The sequence below is a fragment of the Tauraco erythrolophus genome, chromosome 10, assembly GCF_009769465.1.
Source record: "Tauraco erythrolophus isolate bTauEry1 chromosome 10, bTauEry1.pri, whole genome shotgun sequence".
Classification (NCBI taxonomy): Eukaryota; Metazoa; Chordata; class Aves; order Musophagiformes; family Musophagidae; genus Tauraco; species Tauraco erythrolophus.
The window spans coordinates 19,170,909-19,193,790 of NC_141474.1; the positions used below are offsets into that span (position 1 = coordinate 19,170,909).

The following is a 22,882-nucleotide window of genomic DNA, read 5'->3' on the forward strand; positions in this document are numbered from 1 at the left end:
TAAAGTAACATTTCTTTGACTGATTGTTTCTAAACAAAACTTATGTGCAAATTACAATTATGTATGATCATATATATCTATGTACGTATCTATATGTATGTACTTTTTTATCTGTTCATATGATCATATTTATATCACATGGTCATTCTGGTTTGCACACTTCATTATCTGAAAGTCATCTGCCCACACATCTATTGCGTCTCAGATATTCTATGAAGTGCCACCTCAAGTGTGGTTAGTGCTTTCTCATGTGATATGATGCAAGAGTAACTGGTTTATTTTTCATCAGAACGTGTTTTTAAAAAATGCACGGCTTTTCTACAATGTTTGACAATGTGTACTCAAAACCGCTTCACATACAGTTAGGTTACATGAATATTTCTTGTTCAACCTCAGAAAAAAATAGTAGAGGACCCAAAGCCCCCCAGAGCTCTCCCAGTTTCTTGTCCATCTTGCTCTGAAAACAAGCTCCCGGCTGTGCGTGACAAGTTACGCGGTGGTAACAGATGCAGCCGCTTCTTGAAGCGCACTTCAATCCCAACCGCGGGACCTCGTTCTGCCGGGGAAGGGGGCGACGCTGCTGCTCCCGGCCCGCGGCGGTCGCAGCCTCACGCTGCTCGGCAGAGGCCGGAGCGGCCCGCAGCGCTGCCGCCGATGCCCCCGTCTCACCGCGCCTCCGCGGGCCGCCGCGGCCCCGAGCGGCAGACAGCGGGGTGCTCCCGGCGAGCGCCCGCACCCGCTGCGCCGCGGGCCAGGGCGGGAGCCGGCCCCGGGCCCGGGCTGGCTGTGGGCAGGGCGCCGCCGCCTCCGCCCGCCACGAGAGGAGCGGCCGCCGCGGCGGCGGGTTGCTCCGGCAACGGCTCCCGGCGGGCAGCGGCGGCGGCGGTGAGGGGCGGCGGGCGCGGGCGCCGCGGAGGGGGCACTGCCCTGGGGGGCAGGGGCGCGGAGGGGACGCTGCCCCCCGGGCCCCTCAGGGGCAGGAGGCGCAGGCGGACGGTACAGGGGCGTGGGGCGAGGGGAGGGGTCAGCGCCCGGGGGAAGGCCGCCGCCGGGCGGTCTGTGCCCCTGCGCCTCGCCCGCAGCGCCGGGCAGCGCGGCCGCGGGGAGCCGCAGCCGCGAGCGTTGCCTCGCCCTTGGCGCGCGGTGAGCTGCCTGCTGCCGAGGGCGTTCACTTCCGCGCGCCAGGTGCGCGCATTCGGCGCTGCCGAAGCGGTGACGCGGTGTGAGTCCGCGAGCGCGGGCCCGGCTGCCTTAAGCGTGTGACATCTCTGGTGAGGCTGGGCTGTACGCGGTCTGGTGCGCTCTGCTTTCCGGTGGGAACAACCTGGGATGCCGATAATGTTTCAGTTACTGATTCACGGAAGACACATCTATGTTAACGTATACTGTCTTGTTCTACAGCGTTAAAACGAAATGTCCTCATCCTCCCAATCGTCCTCGTCTTTACCTGTACATAACTGTACTCGTCCTTTATGGGACTTGGATCTTCAGGAAAAGTTTCTTCTTCCTCGTGCTACTGAGGCAAGTTCATTCTATTCCTGTTAAGCTTGATTTTTTTTCATTTCATTTACTTTGTTAGCAATATTCAAACTAGTTATTTCAAAACATACCTCCTAGCTACAGATGGGAAGTAGGTGATATTTCAAAACAGGGGCAAGTGAGAGCACCAGACATAAAAATGGTGTACTGAAAGTATGGAAAAAATCCTATTTGTTCTTTTCTGCTTACATAGATGGGCTAGGTTAAATGAAACACAATGTTTAATCTTCCGAGATACTGTTTTTACTGGAAGTGGTTAAATTAAAGAACTTAATTTTAGTTATATAACCAAGAGAAAGCTGTAGAGTTACAGTCACACAAGTTGATGTCTGCCACGAAATGTAAGCCTGTAATAAAACAACACACACACACATATATATATATATATATGAAACATTAGATTTTTTGAGTCTAGTTATTTGCCTTATGGCAACAGTTGGAAGCAGAGCAGCTTACATTCTTATTCTGTGAGGAACTGATTTTTTTTTAGTTGGTGACTTCTCAAATTCTGTTATTCATTTTCTCACTAATGCTAAGTAGATATGGATGTAAGAATATAAACTCTTAGTCTGACAAATTCTTTTGGCGGAAATGCACCTGGTACAGGCTGAAAGCAGAAGAAATGGGTCCTGGTGGGTGGAGAAGGCAAGACAATCCACTTCTGAAAAATGATGAGTAGTTATGGAGCACTGAGCAGGGTAAACGGATAATTTTGTGCTTGACGAGGGCATCAGTCATGCTGGAATGTGAGGGTAGAAGCAGGAGAGAGGTGTTTGAAGAAGGAGTGAGCGTGATGGCATCTTCCTGGTGCTTGACAAGGAAGCAGGGGGAATGGGATGCATTTAGGTAGCAGGCACTGATACTTGGCTCTGGAATGGCCATGACATGGGCAGGATCATGTTCCTCTGCAGCACTGCAGGGTGAGGAGCTTTTCCACACTGGGAAAGAGAAAAACCATTGCTGCTTCCTAATTGGAAGAACTCTCCTGGGAAGCATAGTATTCGTGTCTGAGCAGAACTTGGCCTCCACCTTCACTGGAGGTAGTGTTTACCGTTGCCTTGTAGATTAGGTGTGTTCTGTGAGTGACCAGTCTGAGGTTACATCCTGTGATATCACAGGCTTCTACCTTTGTTGGAAGTCATAAATGAGAGATATCTTAGATCTTTAAAATTTCTCCTAAATGATTCTCCTCAAGAGCTGACTTGTTTTATGTTGATATCCTTGAATTAGCAAGATCAGTGTCCTAATTGTGAGTGATACTAAATGTTACATAATTATTGACGCTATTTCAGGGAAAAATGTATGTGCCACCTGCAGAATCAGGGAAACTCTGTTCGCTGACTCCACCATATAAAAAGGATTATCATAGAACTACAAAAGCCATCCAAGATGGAAAATATTTTACTGATCTAAGCAAAGAATCTGACAGTATAGAACACCAAGTAAGAAAATATGTAAGGCATAAACACAGAATCAATGTTAATGTACATTTCTTATGCAAGTCTTAAACTAACATTTAGTATTATCTTCTTTAATAAACATATTGGGAAGATTTTTTTGTTATGTCCTGTGCACTAAGAAAGTTCCTGCAAAGTTGGAAGGATTTTGGTGGGCTATGTAAGTTAAAACAGGAGGTGGATTACAATGAATTCCTGTTTAACAGTAGTGTCGTATGGAACCCACACAGAAACCTGGTGGAGTGAAGAATGGAAATTTCTTTTCAAATTAAATGTTATTTGTCATTACTGTCTTTTTAAGCTTTCTTTCAGAAGTCATAAAGCTGATCTTTTATTCTTGCAAGTTAACAGAGGTGGAAGTCCCACAAGTCTTATTTTTTTTTTTAAACGGAAATTTGCTCCATCCCCAAAATCTGACATTTTAAAATGAGAAGTTTAGTTGACAATATTATAGGCACATAAAGTCTTTTGGATTGGTAATAACAGTTAATCTAGGTTGATTTTTGTAATCTCTCAGTTTATGCTTTCTGGTTCAATTTTTGAATTATCCTATCTAACTGAAGTTTCTGAAAGGCTTTAATACGCAACATTAATCTTTAAAATATTACGTGTTGTACAAATGCTTTTACTATTTGATGATGTGTTTAAATCAAACTTAAGTATTTATGATATTTAGAGTCCTTTTAGCTAAAATAAAGAAAGAAATCGGTGTATGGAATCACTCTAGTTTTGTGCCTCGCCCTAGTTACGCACAAAATGAGTTGAATCTTTAGGGTTTAAACCACCAAATCTAAGTAGTTCATGAATATGCAAGCTTTTCTCATCATATGCACCAAATTTGAAAATGTAGCAATTTATATGTACCAAATTCAAAACTGTTGAAAAAAAATGCTAAGTCAATTGTAATCGGAAGTAATTTTTTAATGTTTCCTACTTCTATCTTGCAGTTAAACAGTAAAAACATTGACACTTTGATGCGGAAGTTAAGTGAAAATGAAACCGAAAATACTGTAAGTAAATTAAAATTTCTGTCTATTCTATGCTGTACATGTGAAAATGGCTACGTCGTGAGATCGTACAATTTCAAGTGACAGTGGCAAAGTGAGAGTATTTGTGGTTTATCATCACAAAATAGAATCATAGTTTTACAGCTGAAATGTTCATCAATGTGCATTAGTGTTGCACTCTTCTGTACAGACATTAAAATAATCTCTTTGTTATTTTTCTTCCATGAAGAATCTCAGGAGAAAAATACTCGAAAGGGAGAAACACGTTAAAGAGCTTTCATCCAGGCTTCAGCTTGAAAAAGTGAGTGACCAGTTCAATTGGAATAAATGATTTCACTCTATGTACTAGATTTTTATTTACAAATTTTAAATTTTGAGAAAAGCAATTCTTTCAAATATTTATGAATAAAAGGAAAATCCCAAAAGATATTTCCTACAGAAATATCTTAAAACCATAAAGAGTGTATTCAAAGCTATTAAAGATACAGGTTATCCTTAACACTAATGTCCCACAGTTCAGGGAGGGCTGTACATCTATACTAATCACTTTTGGCTTCTCATTTACAGATTTGCAATAGTTCTTAGAAAAAAGCACTGATAATGAAGTAATACAAAGTAAACTGAACACATACTGTTAACAGCTAGTTTCCATGGTGCTTTGAGCTCAATGAATAGGGAAAGGTAGTACTGACAGCAGAGCTAATATCATCAAAGGCTGACAAGACCTCGTTCATTTTCTGAAACAAAGGAAGGGGCTCAGTGCAGAAACCAACACAGGAGGTGAAGGTTGCCTAGAGAAGCTGTGGATGCCCCATCTCTGGAAGTGTTCAAGGCCAGGCTGGATGAGGCTTTGAGCGACCTGGTGTAGTGGAAGGTGTCCCTGCCCGTGGCAGGGGGGATGGAACTAGATGATCTTTGAGGTCCCTTCCAACCCAAAGCATTCTATGATCCTATGATTCTATGAAGAATTATCTGTCCTGTATAAGAAGGTACTATAAAAGTTTCAAAATTATTTTACTGGTAGTTTAGCAATCTGTGCTACAGTGCTTGTATACCTGAAGTGCACTTTATGTGTATGCAATGCAGTGTGGTTCAGTGTTAGTGAGGGACGGAGTAGGCTCAGTTAAACCTTACACGAGACAATGGTGTACTTCGATTTTTGTAACTCCTTAGGGTTTCTTGAGAACCATGATTCTTCTTTAAGAATTTTTCTTTGCATAACCAAGAAAACGTATCAATTGGCTGCAGGATAAATTTAGCCAGCTAATTCTAATAGAGGAGCCTGTGGGGGTGCCCACTTTCACACCTGGCAATCGGCATGTCCTTGACTTTACCTTGAAGTGGAACAGCATGTTTTCATAGAAACATCCTTTTGTTTGAGAGTAGAAATGCTGAACAGAAAAGATTCTGAAGACCACAATGCCAGCAAAACCTCACCGTTGACAGGTTCTGCGCAGCATGCCATGCCCTGACTAGAGATCTATCTAACGTTGAGCAATTTGGGGCGCCCAGCATCTGAAGGGATAAATGAGTATCTATGCTATCCCCTTGTTCCTTCTTATGTTATCTCTAATAAATGGCATTTTCATCAATACCTGACAGAATCTGAGTCTGCCTTTCTTACTGGTATCTACGATGAACACTTGCACTGGTGCCTTGCAATGCTGTTCTAGTCTATACTGATAATATGACTTCCTTCTACCTATTTTCATTGTTTCTTATTTAGAAGGAGCCAAAGGAATCAAGTTGCAAGAAATTTCATAGAATCATCTGTCCTCAATTCTGGTGACATAAGTTGCCTCTTCTCTTATGCTTTATGTAAGCCCCCAAAATTAGAGGTTGAATTAAATGCATCAATACTTCTAATTGCAGGTGGTGGTCATTGATGTTTAGTGAAGATCAGTTCAGGTCTAGTGAGTCAGGGCAGAGCTGATCAGTGTGGCTTAATTTTGGTCAACCTGCTAGCTAGATGCCTTTGCTCTGGATTTCTGAGTTTGTGTTTTCAGGCCTTGTTCATACTGCTTAAAGAGTCAGATTAAGTATGAAGCATCAGTTATACTTATGTTCTTTCAAGTTTGTGATTTCTGTTTAACATTAATAACATTAGTAACAAGTTACTGCTTGTGAATATACTTGTAGAGCATGTTTTATCTTTTCCAGCTTTTGAGAATGTTCAACTGTCACTTAGAAACCATGGCAAAGTAGGAAGAATATAGATAGCATCATACGGCCTGTCTCCATAGAACAACAGATTTGTGTTTACTTCTCTTTCTTAGGTCAATGTGCAGAAAGAAGACCACCTGTCAGGATCAATAAAAGCATTACAAGTTCACTTGCAATGTCAGATCCAAAGAAAAGAAGTGGAAAAGGATGAACTAAAAGTGAAAATACAGGTCAACATATTTTTACTCATATTTCAGTTTATTTGAAAAAATTAGCAAAGCCTTCTTGTGGCCAGAGTTTAACTTGGATATGAATGTTAAATCTCAAAGTATCACTTGAAATAAAAATATTGGTAAAATAAAAATCCCAAACAGTAAAAATCATTAGCATTTATATTTTGCGCAGTCTGCCTGACCGCACTATCTTAATTGCAAGATGTTTTTTTAATTTCTTCTTTTCTCAACTTGTGCATACTAACAGTTCTGTTAAAGAGACATTAAGCAGGCATAGAAGCATTTGCACTAGCTGTGCTATCTAGAAGACAGGTATCAATCCTGAGGCAGTCTCCATATAGTCTATAGAAAGAGATAGGCAAGTCCTCAGGATGGGTTTCTGTTTTAAGATAAGGATGATGAATCACTACCTGTTTCTTTTCATTGGCTATGAAGGAATCAATAAACCTCTTAATACTGACTGAAAGAGAAATGCTTAAGACTAATGCCCAGCCTCACTTGGTTTAAGGTAGGTGAAATTATTTCCATTTTTCTGTTCTAAAAAGCAAGAGGTAAATTTGGGCATTTGTATCAGTTACCGGCTTTAGAATAAGGCAAGGAAGATATCATGTATCAGAGGCTGGAGCTGTGTGTGGCCTCAGATTTCTGTATTTGAAACTGATCAAGAATATAGGCATGAATGAGAAAACTTTGGCTAAAAATAGTGTCTTTCTAATTTCCAGACTTTTTTTTTAGTAGCATACATACCCTATTAATTGTATCTTTTGAAGTTAAGGAACCTATAGCAACTCAATTTCAAAAAAATTCATGTATGTCTATGTGTGTATAAATGCCTCATATTTTCTCCTGAATAAAAATTGCTTCCTTGTTCTACCTAGTACAATTATAGAGTTCCAACAACATTTTCATTAGATAAAGTAACTTGATGTGCAACTGTATTTTTGTTCAATCTTTATTTAAAAGTTTTGTTTGTTTGCTCTTCAAAAAGTGCTGAAGTCAGTTGCTAGCTTATATCCTGGTGATGATTTTAATATCTGAACAAAAGCTTGTGAAAGCCTAACATTACCCTTACAAAATTAATTCTCAATTTAAATTTACCTCAGCCACTGAATAATGCCCAAAACACTTATTCTTAGTGTGATTGTGACCTCCTGCGGTTATAACAGGGGATAACAGTTGCTTACTTATACCAACAGTTAGAGAGGTCTGCACATAGACTCAGAGTTTCCATTTGCTCTATTCATTGAAGATGTTCTTCCACACACCCTCCCCCCCAAGTCACATCTTTGTTTATTAAATGCCCTATAAGCATCTATATATGAAAACTGCGTCCTGAATATTTGGATTTTTTTATAATTTCATTTTTTGAAGAAGTACTTTTCCTTTTTTCCTTTTTGGTGAGTCCCAGTACCTGATACCATGTTTTACTTGGAAAACCACATACATTTTGCATTGATTGTGGAAAAGTTTTGGGGCCATTAGCAGGACCTATACTGACAAATATGCACTTCTATGCATAATACGTGTATTTTATAGCAACTGGCAAATCTTGAATAAGGCTTGCACATTAACATAGTAGGTAAATGGCATGTCATTCGGGTCTTTATTCATGTAGAATGTAATTAAGTTGTCAGACCTAGACTCAAGTGTAGGAAAGAAATGCATTAGTCATTCTTACAATTAGGGTGTTTATCAGTGACTTGAGACAAATTTTACACTACTAGCCTACTTACATTGCTGTAGCTTGTCAGAAGAATAATAAGTGATATGAATGGAACTTGCACTTGTCTTTATGAAAGTAGTTGTCTACTGGCAGCTTGGTCATGTTTTTGATAAGCTGTAGCACCTTAAAAATAATCGCATCTGAGATTCTCTTTGAAGCAGAGTCTGGTATTGCTTTTATTGTATGTCATCATGTAGCGTTATAATGTCTGGTCTCTTTTTTGGTTCATATTTAAGTAACAAGTGATGACTAGATGAAAAATACAAAAATCATGAAGTTAGAGAGATCAGCTTCCTGGACTGGATGGGATCAGTACACTCCCTTCATCAGAGTGATGTAAAAATCTAATTGGTCAGAAATTTTAACAGCTGTAGAAATGATAATATAATGCAAGTTGTAGAACCCAGCTCTCATCTCAGTTGCATTGTATACATTTGATAATATAATTAAATGCATTAAAATACATTTAATGCAAATGTATTTTACATATATTTAAATAAAAATACATTTAATGCAAATGTATTTTATTTCCTGAGTGCTTTAAAATGAAGCACTCAGGAAACTGTAGTTATTTGTTGTCAATTCAATGTGTGATTTACAATAGTGGTTTAAGATTTATCATAGACTTTTAATTATCTTTAAACAATTGTCTTTTGTGGGAAAGACAGTGCTTAATTTTTTTTTTTTTTGCATTTTTTGCTTCACTATCCATTGAACACAAAATATAACTTTCTGTAAAAATAGTTCCTTCACTAAACAATTCTGTTTCATAATATAGTGGGACCGTTAGATGCACAGGAACAAGTCAAGAGATCTTGCAAGAAAATACTATGTTGTCGTCTAATTACAGACCATATTACACTACATATATTTAAGAAAAGACCTGGCTTTTCTTAGCTTCTTGACTTAAAAAAATCAAATCCAAGATCTTAACTTTCATATTCAAATTTCATATGCAGTTATACTGATCTCCAGCCCTAGTTATGTGTGTGCTCACTATAGATTCAGAGCACAGACTACTACTACATCAATCAATATCACTAGTAACATCATTAAGGTGATATTCTTTACAGAAATTAGTCACTAGGGGTGATGAAACCACTTTTATTTTCCTCTTCATAAATAGGTTTAACGTCCATGCCATGCCTTGTACATTGAAATTCTGCATTCATTTCCAAGAGCGCACGGCAATGGTTAAATTGCTGTCTTTTCTCCTGCTCCTGCCTGCTTCTGCACCTCCTCGACCTCTTCTCTTGATCATCTTTATAATGAGTTTCCCAGCATGTATTTTCTCTTGCCTACTGCTGTGCTACATATCTTGGCTAGCTCCTTATATCGACCACAAGATTTGAGATACAAAGACATTATGGAAACAGATTATAAATTTAATTGGTGTTCTGATTATGTTACGTCACAAAATGTTTTGTGAGGTATAGAATTTGAAAAGAGTTGGTATTTAATTATGCTACAGACTCTAGAAAAGAAAATAGCAGAGTGGAAGCTTCAAGTTGGTGAATACAAGCACCAGATGTTTGCCTTAAGGGAAACAAGTGAGCAAAAGAAGACTGCTCTGAAAAAAGCAATGAGGTCCCAGAAACAAAGAGCTGAACACTTTGAAGCAGCTGTGGAAAGTTTAACCGCCAGAATAAGAGAACGTGTGAGTGACTTGCTGTGAGCAACGTTGTGCTGTGTTGTTTCAAATTGAACAATTGGGAGACTTTCACATGTGGAAAATGGGAAAGGTTGGTTAGTTGGGCTGTGTTTGTTTCTCTTATTTTTTTTCTCCTTGGTTAAGGCAAAGGTTGCTATAAGTAACATGCAAACTGTTACTACGTTGATTGCCTTTGTTTTGTTAAAATTTAGTGCATGTCTTAAGCCATGAGGTTGTACACTTCAAACTGTAGTACCAGGAGTCTGATCAGCTGTCAGTTACACCTCTTCTGATCTTCCTGTTAGACCTTTATGGATATACATGGCCTAACTCAGAAGTACGTTCTACTAACCGAGAATCCATGATTGGGGTTTGAAGTCTTTGTTTTCTTTATTTACCAGTGTATGACATCTCATGTAGATACTTAGCTTCCTGTTTCTAAGCTGCTTGCTCTGAACCTTTTCAAAATCCAAGTTCAAAACTTCCTTAATCCAAATTACTTCTTAGATTCTTGCCCTGCATATCCCTACAGTGTGTAATTGTTCAAAAAGGTCAGGTGGATCAGAACTGTGCTGAGATCTTTATTGGCTTATTTAGATCTCCTAATAAGAGTGTGTTTTTGTAGTCTTAGATGTGTTGCCGTAATTTTGGATATGTCACTATTAAAGATATATTTTTGCAGTTAGTATACCAGAAGATGTGTCTCTGCCTTGAAAGTAAGTCTGTACTTAGACTTAAATTTTTTAAAATGTGGGTAGTTTTGTTTATTTTCTTTTGAGACAAGACAAAATTTACGTTGCTTTGTATTAGGGAGATCCAATAATGCCATCTTATATTAAATAGCTCTTGGGTTTAGAAAATTTTGTTGAAGTAGATGGCATTCTTCAGTGGTGTTCTTTTGTTACATAATTTGTAATTCCTGTATTCTCTAGGAAGTCAAGCTATCTGAGATACTATCAGCTTCCGATGGCTGGAAAAGCCAGCATGATCGAATGGTTGAAGGAAAGATAATGTTAGAAAGTCAAACAGAAAGTCTTAATAAGTAAGTTAAACTGTTGATCTATTTTTCTTTTTGTTTCTTTACACAGTGTTGATATTTAGTAGTGTAGTACTCAGTGTTGACAATGTAAACAAGTTTATGTATTCATATTTTTAAATTCTGAGCAGAATTTAGAAGTTAGAAACTAGATCAAATTTAAGATTTTCAACCTTCTCTCTGCTGCATTTCACAACTTTTGAAAACACTTCATTCCCCCATACAAGTGTGAAACATATTCTTTCCCCAGCACACTTCTGATTAGCCTGAACTTGCTGTTAGCTACTATGCGGCTTCCTCAGAACCATTTCTTTAGTAACTGATTCAACAGCTTGAGTGTTAACCCTTGTGTCTGCTGCAGTATAGAGGAAGGTTCTTAGGCTTCTAGTTTCTATTTCAGACTAATGATAGCAAAACTATTTCAGTTCCACTAATGTCTCACCCCACTAGAGGATAGAGAAGGGTTCCTCTCTGATGTGCATTTGAGCAGTATATTTTTGTAAAGAAAAGCAACACGAAATTGTCCAACCTTGTTCAAACTACGCAGTCAAGTCTTAATGTACATGAAGGATATGCCATCTTCTTTGGCAGACAGTGACAAGTATCCTTTTACCTTTTCTGTCAGTAGAAATATGGACTCTAATTTAAACAAGCAAAAGAAACTGCTAGGTGTCTTTATGCTAAGTCTAAGGCAGAATGTTTATTTTACAAAGAACTTGATTTATGCTCAAATATGTAACAGCTCAAATTAAATTGGCTTGACTCTTGTTTTTGTTTCAGAAAATCTGATGTTTCTGAGAATATTTTCAGCATATTTTAAAATTTAACAGAAGTGCAGGTACATGACATCAATCTAGAAATCTGTCTAACCCACCATTGGTCCTGTGTATATGAGGAGGCATCTAGGAAAGAATAAGAAAAGGGAAACATCTATGATACTTCCCTCAAGTACTCATTCTGATCCAGCTGGTTTTTGCTGTGTTTATTTTAGCTGAAAATATAAGTCTTTGCTTGAAATGTACCATTCTAAAAAGACTTGTTCTATTAGACAGTGTATGACTAACTAAACAGCAAAACAAATTTCATTGTTTCACTTCATTAACATGAAAAGCAAATGGTGAGGCATAGCACAATTTGTTACTTCTAATAATGAAGAGTACCATTCCTAAACTAGCTATGGAATATTCTTAGTAGGACATTATCTGATAGACCCTATGAATTCAATATCATTCCATTTAGTACAGTGTGTGTATAAGTAGTTGTCTTGGAAGTATGCTTGGGTGTTCTAGATAATGAGTTTATTTGTAATTGATCTAGGACCACTTCCTTGGTGGACTACTCTTTTGGACGGTTTCTTATTTCAATAGATACTGCTTTCTTGGGATGCTTAAATGCATTCTCCTTTTTTTTAAAAAAATAAGAACAATGAAGGAGTATGTGTTAATACAATTTAATTTGCATAGTGAGAGTTTTGGGAGCATTGTGTATTATACAGAAGTTCTTGCCTATCTAACAAGGCAGATCACAAGCCTTTTGGAAGACCTGAAAAGAAAGGAGGAATGGAGAAGAAACTCAGATGAGGAAATTCTTGGAAAGCTAAATTCTGTTAACTCTGAAAATGAAAAGATTAACCTTGAAAATGAAAAATTAAAGGTGAGATCATTATAAGTCATTGTTGAATGGCTCTGCATTTCTAATACATTAATGAGGTAACCACATTAATTCCCTTTGGGCCTTTTACCTAGAGATCTCAAACCTGTAGAATAAATTTTGCCATCTATTTTCTACAGTAAGTGAAAATTTATCAGTGGAAACCTAGGGCAAAGCTAGGAACAGGGTTGTCTAATCATCTATCTGCTTAACCAGGATGCCATTTATTTTACTGTTAGTAGCTACAAAATTCCTTAACTAGGAATTGTTCTTTATGTTTGTAAAACTTTTTTTTAAATTGAAGAACTGAGTTTAGCTCAATTATTAATTTAAATTTGTAAAGGGTTTACAGGTTTTGTATTTTATTTATCCTCTGAAGTAAATGTTCTCATGAGCTGACAAATGAACTGTGGGCTACAGTTTTTGTTTGACACTCTTCTTAATATCTGCAGGTCACTTGCTAGTAGTATCATATTGTAGATTGTGTTATTTTAATAGTACTCTTGCAACTTTTAAATTTTCCATGTTTTAATCAAGGCTGCCCTTGCTACATTGGAAAACAATACTGTTTCTGTTGAAAATGAGCTGCTCAATCTGCAAGAAAAGACAAAGCTGCAGGAAAACCTTGTTGAACAGTATAAAAATCAGGTAACTAGCGTATTTGAAATGTTCAAGTATGGTTTTTAAATTTGTAAGCAGTTTTGAGGAAATGATAAAGGTTTTGTTTGTAATGACACAGATTTGTTGTCATGTGATTTTAATACTGTCGTAACAGTGAGGATGATAGAAGAGAGTGCCATTATAAACCATATCCAAGAATAGTCTCCGCACTATTACTCGTACGCACAGTCCTTACTGAATTGCGTGAAGCCCAATTGAAGCTCATTGAAGCCAACAGAGCTAATTACATACTTGCTTAGAAAAGATTTACTTCCTAAAAAGCAAGTTGGCAATGCAGTAAACTAAATTTAAAAAGTAAAATTTGAGTACGATGTCTTTAGTGAACATATCCAATGGTATTTTACCTGTCCTTGGTCATATCTTTATTTCTATGTTCCTAGGAACAATAAACTGGCATCCAAGTACTGTTGTAAGAGTCTTTTTACTTACATAGGTAACTCCACATTGAAAATACCAGCAAAACATGTAAATCAGACTTAAAATGGGCTTTTATCAATTCCTTTTTGTATTTGGCTTTATTCACAGAGAAGAAATTTTAGAACATTTATTCAAAGTTGCATATATTTCTGCTATAGTATAGACACCATTTCACTGACAGTCTTCACTTACCTCTTTTTAAAGTCATTGACAAGAGAAAAGACATGATACAAAATCTAAGTACAACCAGAGTGTCTTGTCTGTGGAATGCATCGCCACAATTAAAGTTGTCGCCAGCTCCAAGTTGGGAGATGTAGTTCCAGGTAACTGGCAGCCTTAAGCAGTGAGTGGGATGAAATTCCCTGGCCTGTAGCTGTGGTGACTCCAGATGGGAACTGTCAGTGAAGCTTGTTACCTGAGGAGAGAAGGTTGAGTCATACTGGCTGTTTCTGTAGCACAACTGTAGCTCATTCTCCATTGTTGAAAACAAAATGTTGATACCAGAGCACTCTCTACCTGGTAAGCCTTTTATATTTGCTGTAGTGAGCAAGATAATGCAAATAAATAACTTCATACAATGACAAATACTGAGATACTATTTAGAAATCAAAGGTTTTTCCTTTATGCTTCATACTAACGATTCTATCTTTTTTATATTTAAAAGAAATACCTTGCAAATGTATGTGTGTATGTTGTCCTAGGTTCAAAAATTACAAACAGCAGTAGAAGAATTAAAATCCCGATATGAAACAGTCTTAAATGAAAATAAAAGGATAACAGAAAACAAATGCTTAGAAGTAGATAAGGTAAGTTTTGCAGTAATGAAGCATGTTTTGAAACAATTCTGTAGGACATTGATCTTTCCTACATTATTGTGATCCACTTATTAGAAATCACAAGGTACTGGCTTTTTTTCTTTTTTCTTTTTCCATGTATGAAATTGTTTTTAAATTCACTGAATGTTTTACTAACTCTTGCGAGCTAGTGGTTTTTTTGATACTGTACAATTGCAAACAGGTGAGAAATGGTTCCTAGAGTAATGACTAAGGATTTGGAATGCTATGTTAGAATTCAAGAATTTTTTTATTACTTTTAAAAATGTGATTTTGTTGTTGATGATTTTAAAACTAGATCTCTTGACAGAACAGCTGTGAAAGTTGTGTAGGGAAGCAAACCTACTGTAAGACTACTTTGCTTGTTTTAACTAGCAGTTAAAACAGAGAATCTATGTAGAGATGAGTTTTAAGTTTCTCAGCAGATGGAGCTGAATACTGGAACACAGCACATTCTTGAGCATCAGAAAACAATACAAAATTGGTAGGAAAATCACTTTCCTCAGTTCCATGGCTCATCAAAATACATATTCTTTTAAGTGATAAAGCTGAGACAGGGACAGGTTTTGCATTGCCTGCAATGTTCTGTTTTAGAGAACAGAATTAGTCCCCACAGAGAGACATCTTACGTCATACTAACTTTATTTTTCCATGATTGAGTTGTAGAATAGAGGAAAATATTTTCTTCTCCCGAAAATAATATTTGCACAGCATTGTATGTGGCTTCAGATGGCATTAGGTCTTGCTCTCTTTTCAAATACTGCAATAGTTGTATAGTCAGAATTTTTCCTGTAAGCTGCTCAGTGTGTCTGTATGCCATCTCCCAAAATATATTGCAATAAAAATAAAATAAAAAATTGGGTATTGTATGATGAACTGCTAACACTTGCATGATTTTCTAAATGTTCATTGTGAGTGTTACTGAGTCTTTAATGAAATGTAGTCAGAGATGGAAATTTCTCCAATGGTGAACTTGTAATTTTGTCAGTATTGTATAAAATAGGCGATATTATGGAACTTGTGTAGAATTTCAGATTTATTACTTACATGGAAAGCCATTAAGTATTACAACATTTAATTTATGGTTTTACACTTACATTTTTCTCCTGTGATGCTACTGTGCAGGTGAGGGGCAAAACAGAGGCTGTATTAAAGGAGTTAGAACATGTTTGTGACTTGCTGAAAGCAGCTGAGGAAAAGCAGTAAGGATATCAGGAAAAGCTTATATCCTGGGAAAGGATCTATGCGCAGAAATGCAAAACCCTTAGGGAGCTGCAGGTTCAGGTGCTTAGAACATGCTGATTTTTAAAGATAAATGAGAAAATTATGCGGAAGAAACTCTCTGGAACATTTTTTTCATATTAGCGTGTGTGACAGTTGTGCGGTTTCCTTTGTTATTTGCTTCATAAATCAAAAGCTTCTTCTGTAGAAATAGCATAATGCAAATAAAACTATTGCCAACTGTATTTATGTAAATTCAGTATGTGACAAGACTAGTTACTTTTAGATTCTGTGTCTTTTAAGTGAGTATATTCTTGTTCTTTTTATATACTTATGTCCTGAGATGTGTTGTGGAATTTTTCCCTGAAAATAAATGTGCAAGTCTAGTTATTATTTGTATCTAGTGGAATAATTTAATTCCACATTAGTTTTGGTTTTAATGACTAATTTATAAACCAGGCAATGTTTGCTTAGATAAATAGTCATAAATTATATTGTTGATGATATATAACTTGAACATTTTAATGATTATATTGTATTGGTTGATGAAATATTTTTTAAAATACACTTTAATAGAATTGTTTCTATTTTTAGCAGTATTTTAGCACTACTGCTTTGTATTTTTCTTTTTTCTTATTTTTTCATATTTTTTCTGAATATGAATATTCCTCATCTTTTTTTTTCTATGACATTGATTTCAGTGGCAGGGCTGAGTTTGGGGTTATTTGTTTTCTTTACTCTCTGTTTTTGTTTTTTGAATGTGCTTTTGAGTTAGAAGAGAATAGGCTGCTAGCATGAATGACAAAGGTGTCTGAATCAGTAGAGTGGGAAAGGGGCTTAATCTACTTCCTGTGTGAGTGGGAAAACTTCAGCAGAAACATAGTGAGTCTCTATGTCCCTTCAGACTTTATATGCTTATAAAAATAATAGCTCATGATTTTGTTTTAAATTTCTCATCAGGATGATCTTTATAGCATCAAATTTTGTTCTTATTTGTATCATTTTGTATACTCTTTCCTGGAATGTTCGTAAGCACATAAATCCATCTTTGCTTAGCAACGTACTTAAGGAACAATTAATTTTGAGGTGCATATACAAAGTGATGTATGTAATTTTAATCTAACTACACGTTTTCCTGAATAAATGCAAAAAACCTTTAAGTATAGTGAAGTAACTTGGAATATAATCACAAGTCTGGTGGAATAACAGTTAAATTTCAACATTAAATGTTGGTGATGTCCTTTAGAGATTCTGACCCTTGATCCTATGATCAGAATTTAGGAAAATTCCTTTTGAAGTAACTGGAGCATGTACAGAAACCCTCTTCTGGGTTCAGCTGGACCAGGACACCAGTTTACTACCCCTCTGCTGGAGGGGTTTCTGCTACTACTAGTCTGCTAGCTGAACTGCCTGTAATTCACATACACAAAATCAGCCAGATTGGCTCAAATTGCTGGATGGTATTGAGGTGGTCCAGTAAATGATGGAGGCTGCCCCCTAAATAATGTTGCCAGCAGGCTGGTAATGTGGCTATTCATTGCTAATCTGCTGTTGATGGATGATAGCAAGAGCAATAATCTCATCACTACTGTTGCGAGATTTAAAAGAAAACATGTAAAAGTTTCTCAGTCTGGATGCTGGGCAGGGGAAGACAGTTTGGCTTCTTGTTTTCTTCAGCTTCTGTTACTGATATACCTCTTTATGAACTTGATTGTCTTTTTCGATATTCACTGCTTTCTGAAATTCTTTGCTAGTGCTACACTCTTTTTCTGTGATGGCTGTATATGTAGGTGGTATTATTTTTATTCTTCCTGTGACTGTAGTATGAGGTAACTTATTTTTGCTGGAATCTAAAGCTTAAGAGTCAAAGTCACAAACAGGTAGACCCAACCAACTCCTAATACACAAGGCTGCATGAGCAGCATATGGGTTTTGTTAGGACTTCACTTTGTTACATAGCAGGTTTTCAGTCTTAAATTGTTCACACAAAGTTTTAATGTCTACTTTGGCTGTATTTTATTTGTTTCAAATACAAGATAATATTTACTTGAATATAATATACTGTTTACCTGAATTACAGTTAAATTGTTTGATTGGATTTTAATGGACAAGCTTACTTTACTCTCTAATATCCTGTGTATTAGGTCTCTTCAACTAAAAATGAATTACCATTTTCGCAGGAGGAAGACAGTGTGACTTCAATGGGCAGTCATTCCTTAGATGAAGAAAGCTGTAACATTCAGAAGAAATACGAAGATCTTAAAAGGTAACTATTTAAAAATCTGACTGCAATTAATTCCGACACTTTTCTGCTTTAGTGAATTATAATGCATTAATCTGTTTTGCATAAAGGCAATTAGAAAAGATGGAATTTCAAAATGAAGAACTTGCTTGTCAGCTCAAAAAAGAAGATGAGAGTCTTCAGTCCAGTAAATTGCGGCTTGAAGAAAAAATCGCAGAATATAATGGATTAACTAGACAACTGGAATCTGCTTTGGAAGAAGGAAGAAAAATGGTATTGATGATTTAATACATCTCTTCATCTTTTTTGCCATTTTCTAGTTAAAAATAGCATTAAGAACAAATGTACTTGAGAAAAAAAAGATGGAACAAGGTTATTTTGCATGTAGGGAGCAATACGGAAAAGTTACTGAGAATTTCTGCATGTTTAAATATGGATTGCACAATTCAACTTCTTTGTGGAATTAGGATCCTATTGAAATTAATTACAAAGTTCATTGGACCAACATTTCACTATCAGTGTTTTGGTGACAAAACAAAATGCTTTAACCACCTAATATTAAACCCACACATATGGCAAAAAGTTTCTGAACAAAAGCTTAATCATGTCTCTCTGTTGTTTTATTTGGAATAAGCAGCCCACAGGAACTTCAGTGTTGAAATCCTTCTCATTTTAGAGGCAGGCTTTGCACACTTTCAATATTAAACAGAGATCTGTCATTTGTGGAAAGGATGCAAACAGTAAATCAAATGGAAAAGGAAATTTAGGAATTTAGATTGCAGGGAATTATATTAGTTTAATCAGAAAATATGTATGAAGTTATAATTTCTGTCTCAAATTAATCATGTTTAAATAAACCAACTGAATTTTCCAAGTGCTGTCTGAGGATTTTGATTTGGTTTTGAAAAAAATAACAAGTTTGGCTTAACTTACAAGTGAGTTACAAAAGTGTCTCCCTCCCAATAATATTACGTTGTTTTCCAAATTGAAACTTCTTTCAAATTTAGCCAGAATATTTCCCAGGTTTCTTTAATTTCTGTTCATGGGAAATAACTAAATATTAAATGACAGAATAGGAAAGAGAGCTATTAATGCTAAGGTATAAGAAAATACTTTGGTTTGAGCTTTAAGTGAAAATAAGTATGTGTTTATATTCATATAAATATTCATTTATATACATATATATTCATTTCTCTCTCATTACTATTATAGGTAGCTGAAGAACTGGAAAAAGTGTCATATAAAGAAAAAGCCCTTCAGACAAAAATGCTACTTCTTGAAACTGAAGTGAGAGAAGGACAAGAAGAGAAAAAACAACTCCTCTGCATATTTCACCATGTGAGTAAATAATACTGTTTATGACTTAAGAAATTACTTACCACATCATCTTTTACAGTGAAAGTTCATTTTACTGAAAAACACACTACTGATACAATTGGTACACGCTTTCAGGAACAGCAAATTAATTCAACTTGACAATATACTTTTGTCAATTACTAGACTTAACAGATGCCCGGTCTAACTAAATAATTGGAATAATATAGAGTTTACATCTCTTATTCAATCCAGCTTTCCCAGCAAGGCAAAAATAAAAAAATATGTATGAAGTTGTAATTTCCTTCTCAGATTGATCATATTCAGTAAACATACCTAGATTTGAATAAATGCATATCAGTTCCGTAATGACGGAGTGGTATATTATTTTTTTTTTTCCTGAGTTGATTACAAGAATCTGATCTTACTGGAATTTGTTTAAAGCTTTCAGACTGTATACCAATGTTGCACATAAACGTAGTTAGTAACAAGAGATACTCTGATTTTTCAAAGTGTCAATCCTTTAAATGCCCAGGTTTTGATATGTTGATACTGAACTATTCAGCAAGGCCACAGTCTAAGAAGCTATTTTTGATGAGTAATAGTCTTAGAAAACAAACAAACAAAAGAAGTCTAATTTATTTTTTTATCTAATCAAGAAGATTTCAGCACATGTTCTGTTAATGAGATGTCAGACATAGCTGAATTCCCTAGACTAGTGATGGCAAATCATTTGCTTTAATCGAAGTTTTGATACAGTTAGAGATTTGTCCTGTGATTAGTGATAATAAGATTTTTATTCCAATTACATTTATGTGTAACTTAGAATATGTTATGGAAGATTAGAAAATTGTTTTATTGCTGTTGCAGTGAAACTGGAAATAAAATAAGACCATGAAGGTAACTTTATTCAGTTATTTATTCTAATCTAATTGTTTTTCTCTAAGGCTGGATTTAAATCTGAAGACTATCATTCAATTTTTTAAATTTCATAGAATCACTGAACCACAGAATGGTTTGGGTTGGAAGGCACCTTAAAGATCATCTAGCTCCAACTGCCCTGCCATGGGCAGGGACACCTTCCACTAGACCAGATTGCCCAAAGCCTCATCCAACCTGGCCTTGAACACTTCCAGGGATGGGGCAGCCACAACTTCTCTGGGCAACCTGTTCCAGTGCCTCACCACCCTCAGAGTGAAGAATTTCTTCATTAGATCTAATCTAGATCTCCTCTCTTTCAGTTTAAAGTCATTGCTCCATGTCCTATCACTACGGACCCTTGCAAAAAGCCCCTCTCCAGCTTTCTTGTAGGCCCCCTTTAGGTAGTAGAAGGCTGCTAGAAGGTCTCCCTGGAGCCTTCTCTTCTCCATGCTGAACAATGCTAACTCTCTCAGCCTGTCTTCATCGGAGAGATGCTCCAGCCCTCGGATCATCTTTGTGGCCCTCCTCTGGATGCGCTCCAGCAGCTCCATGTCCTTCTTGTGTTGGGGACTCCAGAGCTGAACCCAGTACTCCAGGTGGGGTCTCATGAGAGCAGAGTAGAGGGGCAGAATCACCTCCCTCGACCTGCTGGCCACATTTCTTTGGATGCAGCCCAGGATACAGTTGTCTTTCTGGGCTGCAAGTGCACATTGCCGGCTCATGTTGAGCTTCTCATAAACCAACACCCCCAAGTCTTGCAACTAGCATCTGAAATTTTTAATAGACATAAAAGGAAATACCTGAATATCTATAGTATTTATATAACAAATGATCTATGGTGTGCATCAGGTATGGAATCAATGAGCATGTAATATTGCTATCTATCATCTTTTTTATATAAGGAACTATAGGCATCAAAAATCATGTTGCATCAGAGATCAGTAACAGATGTTTCCCTGAAAAATCAACAGGAGAGGGAGTGTTAAGTCCATAATAGATTTAAATTGCTCGGAATCTTTAATGATAAAAATTCAGAAGGTTAGTTTTTATGTTCCTAGGCTTTTTTTTTTATTATTATAAACCTATTCAAACACGTTCAGTTTGGTCCTGACTGAACGTAAATAAAGCTTCAATATTTTGAGGCCTTTTTGGGAACCTTCTATTTTGTGGAGCCTCTGAAAACTTTTATGAGTAATTAAGGCTTATAAAAATTAGGTACTAGTTGTCTTACGTTATTATTTTGATTGATTTGTATTTTATTTCTAAGTTCCATTGCATTTCTCTTTTTTCTTTAGAATGAAAAACACCATGAAGTACATTTGAAAGAGCTGGAGAACAGCCTACAGAAGTCAGAGAACAGGAACCAGAGCATCCAGAATTATGTGCAGTTTTTGAAAGCTTCATACATAACAATGTTTGGCTGAATTCTTTCATTTAATTTGTTTAATTGTAAAGAAACTTTTCAAGATTTGGCTCTAACTCTTGTTGGAGGCAAGACTGTCGAGGCCTTATAATGTTTTGCAGGATTGAGTACTGATAATGTTAGGTCTTTGCTAGGGAAACTTCTGTTGATGGCAGTTCAATTATTACTCTATATCCTACTGGCTGGTCACATATGGAAAAATTACCTGGTATTACTGATATAAAGAATTGTGTTATTCATGGATCAGAAGTGAAAAAGCAGACTGCATGACAGTAGTGACAGGTGTGTGTGTGTGAGGTATGCAAACAAAGTCGTAAATTGGTCTGTGAATTTACCATGTGTTAGGTCCTGTGCTGTAAAATCTTACGTGTGACCTTTTTAGTCCCTCATAAATGCAGATGATCACAGATTACTTTTCAGTTCTCATGAAGGAAGAGAACACCCATGGACTGGCAATTTTTGTGTTTTAATTACTATTAATTATATTATATTTATCAGTCATTATACTTCTGTTACTGTAGAAATCTAATTGCCCAAGATAATGATATATATCCTATTAAGACAGGTAAAAATTCAGAGCGTGTTAGGTTGTCTTTCCTTCTTTTCCCTGTGGCTTAGCACCAGCAGAGCATGCACTGCTGCACTGCGTGAAATAGTTGCCACCACAAGGCTGTCCCATCCAGCCTTTTTTCCCTACATCCCATTATGATCAGGAGTATACTAGAGTAATGTTTTACAAATATAAGTAAGAATTATATAATAAGTATAATATAGGAAATATAATTAGTATGAAAGTATTTTAGGTACAGATATAATTTAAGCTCTGACTGTGTTGATATACCCTTTCATGGCAACTCAGCTCCAGTAAGGAATCTACGTAGTTGTCTGTGTTTTGAGTACAACAGCTGCTGTTCCCTGAAGTGAGTAAGACTGACTTATGTCTCAGGTTAAACCCATGTAAGTATTCAGCTCATACAGGGCTAATACAAAACCCAGTTCTGATTGAGAAAGTAATTGTTTTTATAGATATATACTGCAATATGTTTTTTGAAAGGTAGTATATCAGATAAATATAAGTAATTTAGAATGTGTGTCTAAATAATATATATTTTTTGACTGAAAATGTAAGTTAGTTCATGCAGGGACAAAATCCTGTCTTTTAAAAGTAGTATTTCATTGTTAGTTATTTATAATATGTAGAATGTTGATGTGTTTTTCTTTTTTTGTAAATGCTTATTCATCCAAACAAATACTGATATGTGCTAATGATCTGGTTGTGTGCACTTTTTAAAAATAAGATTATAATTTATTATATGTAACATGCTAGTAGCAAATATTTCTGTTAAATTTTGGAGTTTTTTTGCGTTACAC

The 22,882-nt window shown here is 36.4% G+C and overlaps 1 protein-coding gene across 1 annotated transcript; it reads left to right on the forward strand.

Annotated features, from left to right (window-relative positions):
- The first annotated feature begins 1,413 nt into the window (after positions 1-1,413).
- ODF2L (outer dense fiber of sperm tails 2 like) lies at positions 1,414-21,512 on the forward strand. Its single transcript, XM_086617740.1, has 14 exons — positions 1,414-1,521; positions 2,832-2,993; positions 3,944-4,006; positions 4,233-4,304; positions 6,280-6,396; positions 9,594-9,779; positions 10,706-10,815; positions 12,327-12,462; positions 12,997-13,107; positions 14,259-14,363; positions 17,792-17,877; positions 17,964-18,126; positions 19,066-19,191; positions 21,384-21,512. Exons 1-14 carry the CDS (start codon positions 1,414-1,416, stop codon positions 21,510-21,512), a joined length of 1,674 nt encoding a protein of 557 aa, XP_086473866.1.
- The last annotated feature ends 1,370 nt before the right edge of the window (positions 21,513-22,882 follow it).

Excerpts from the sequence above, each read along its gene's own strand:
- ODF2L (XM_086617740.1), top strand. The coding sequence starts at position 1,414 with ATGTCCTCATCCTCCCAATCGTCCTCGTCTTTACCTGTACATAACTGT. Across the intron at positions 9,780-10,705 it reads CCGCCAGAATAAGAGAACGT|GAAGTCAAGCTATCTGAGAT; the intron begins GTGAGTGACTTG and ends TGTATTCTCTAG. Across the intron at positions 12,463-12,996 it reads TTGAAAATGAAAAATTAAAG|GCTGCCCTTGCTACATTGGA; the intron begins GTGAGATCATTA and ends GTTTTAATCAAG.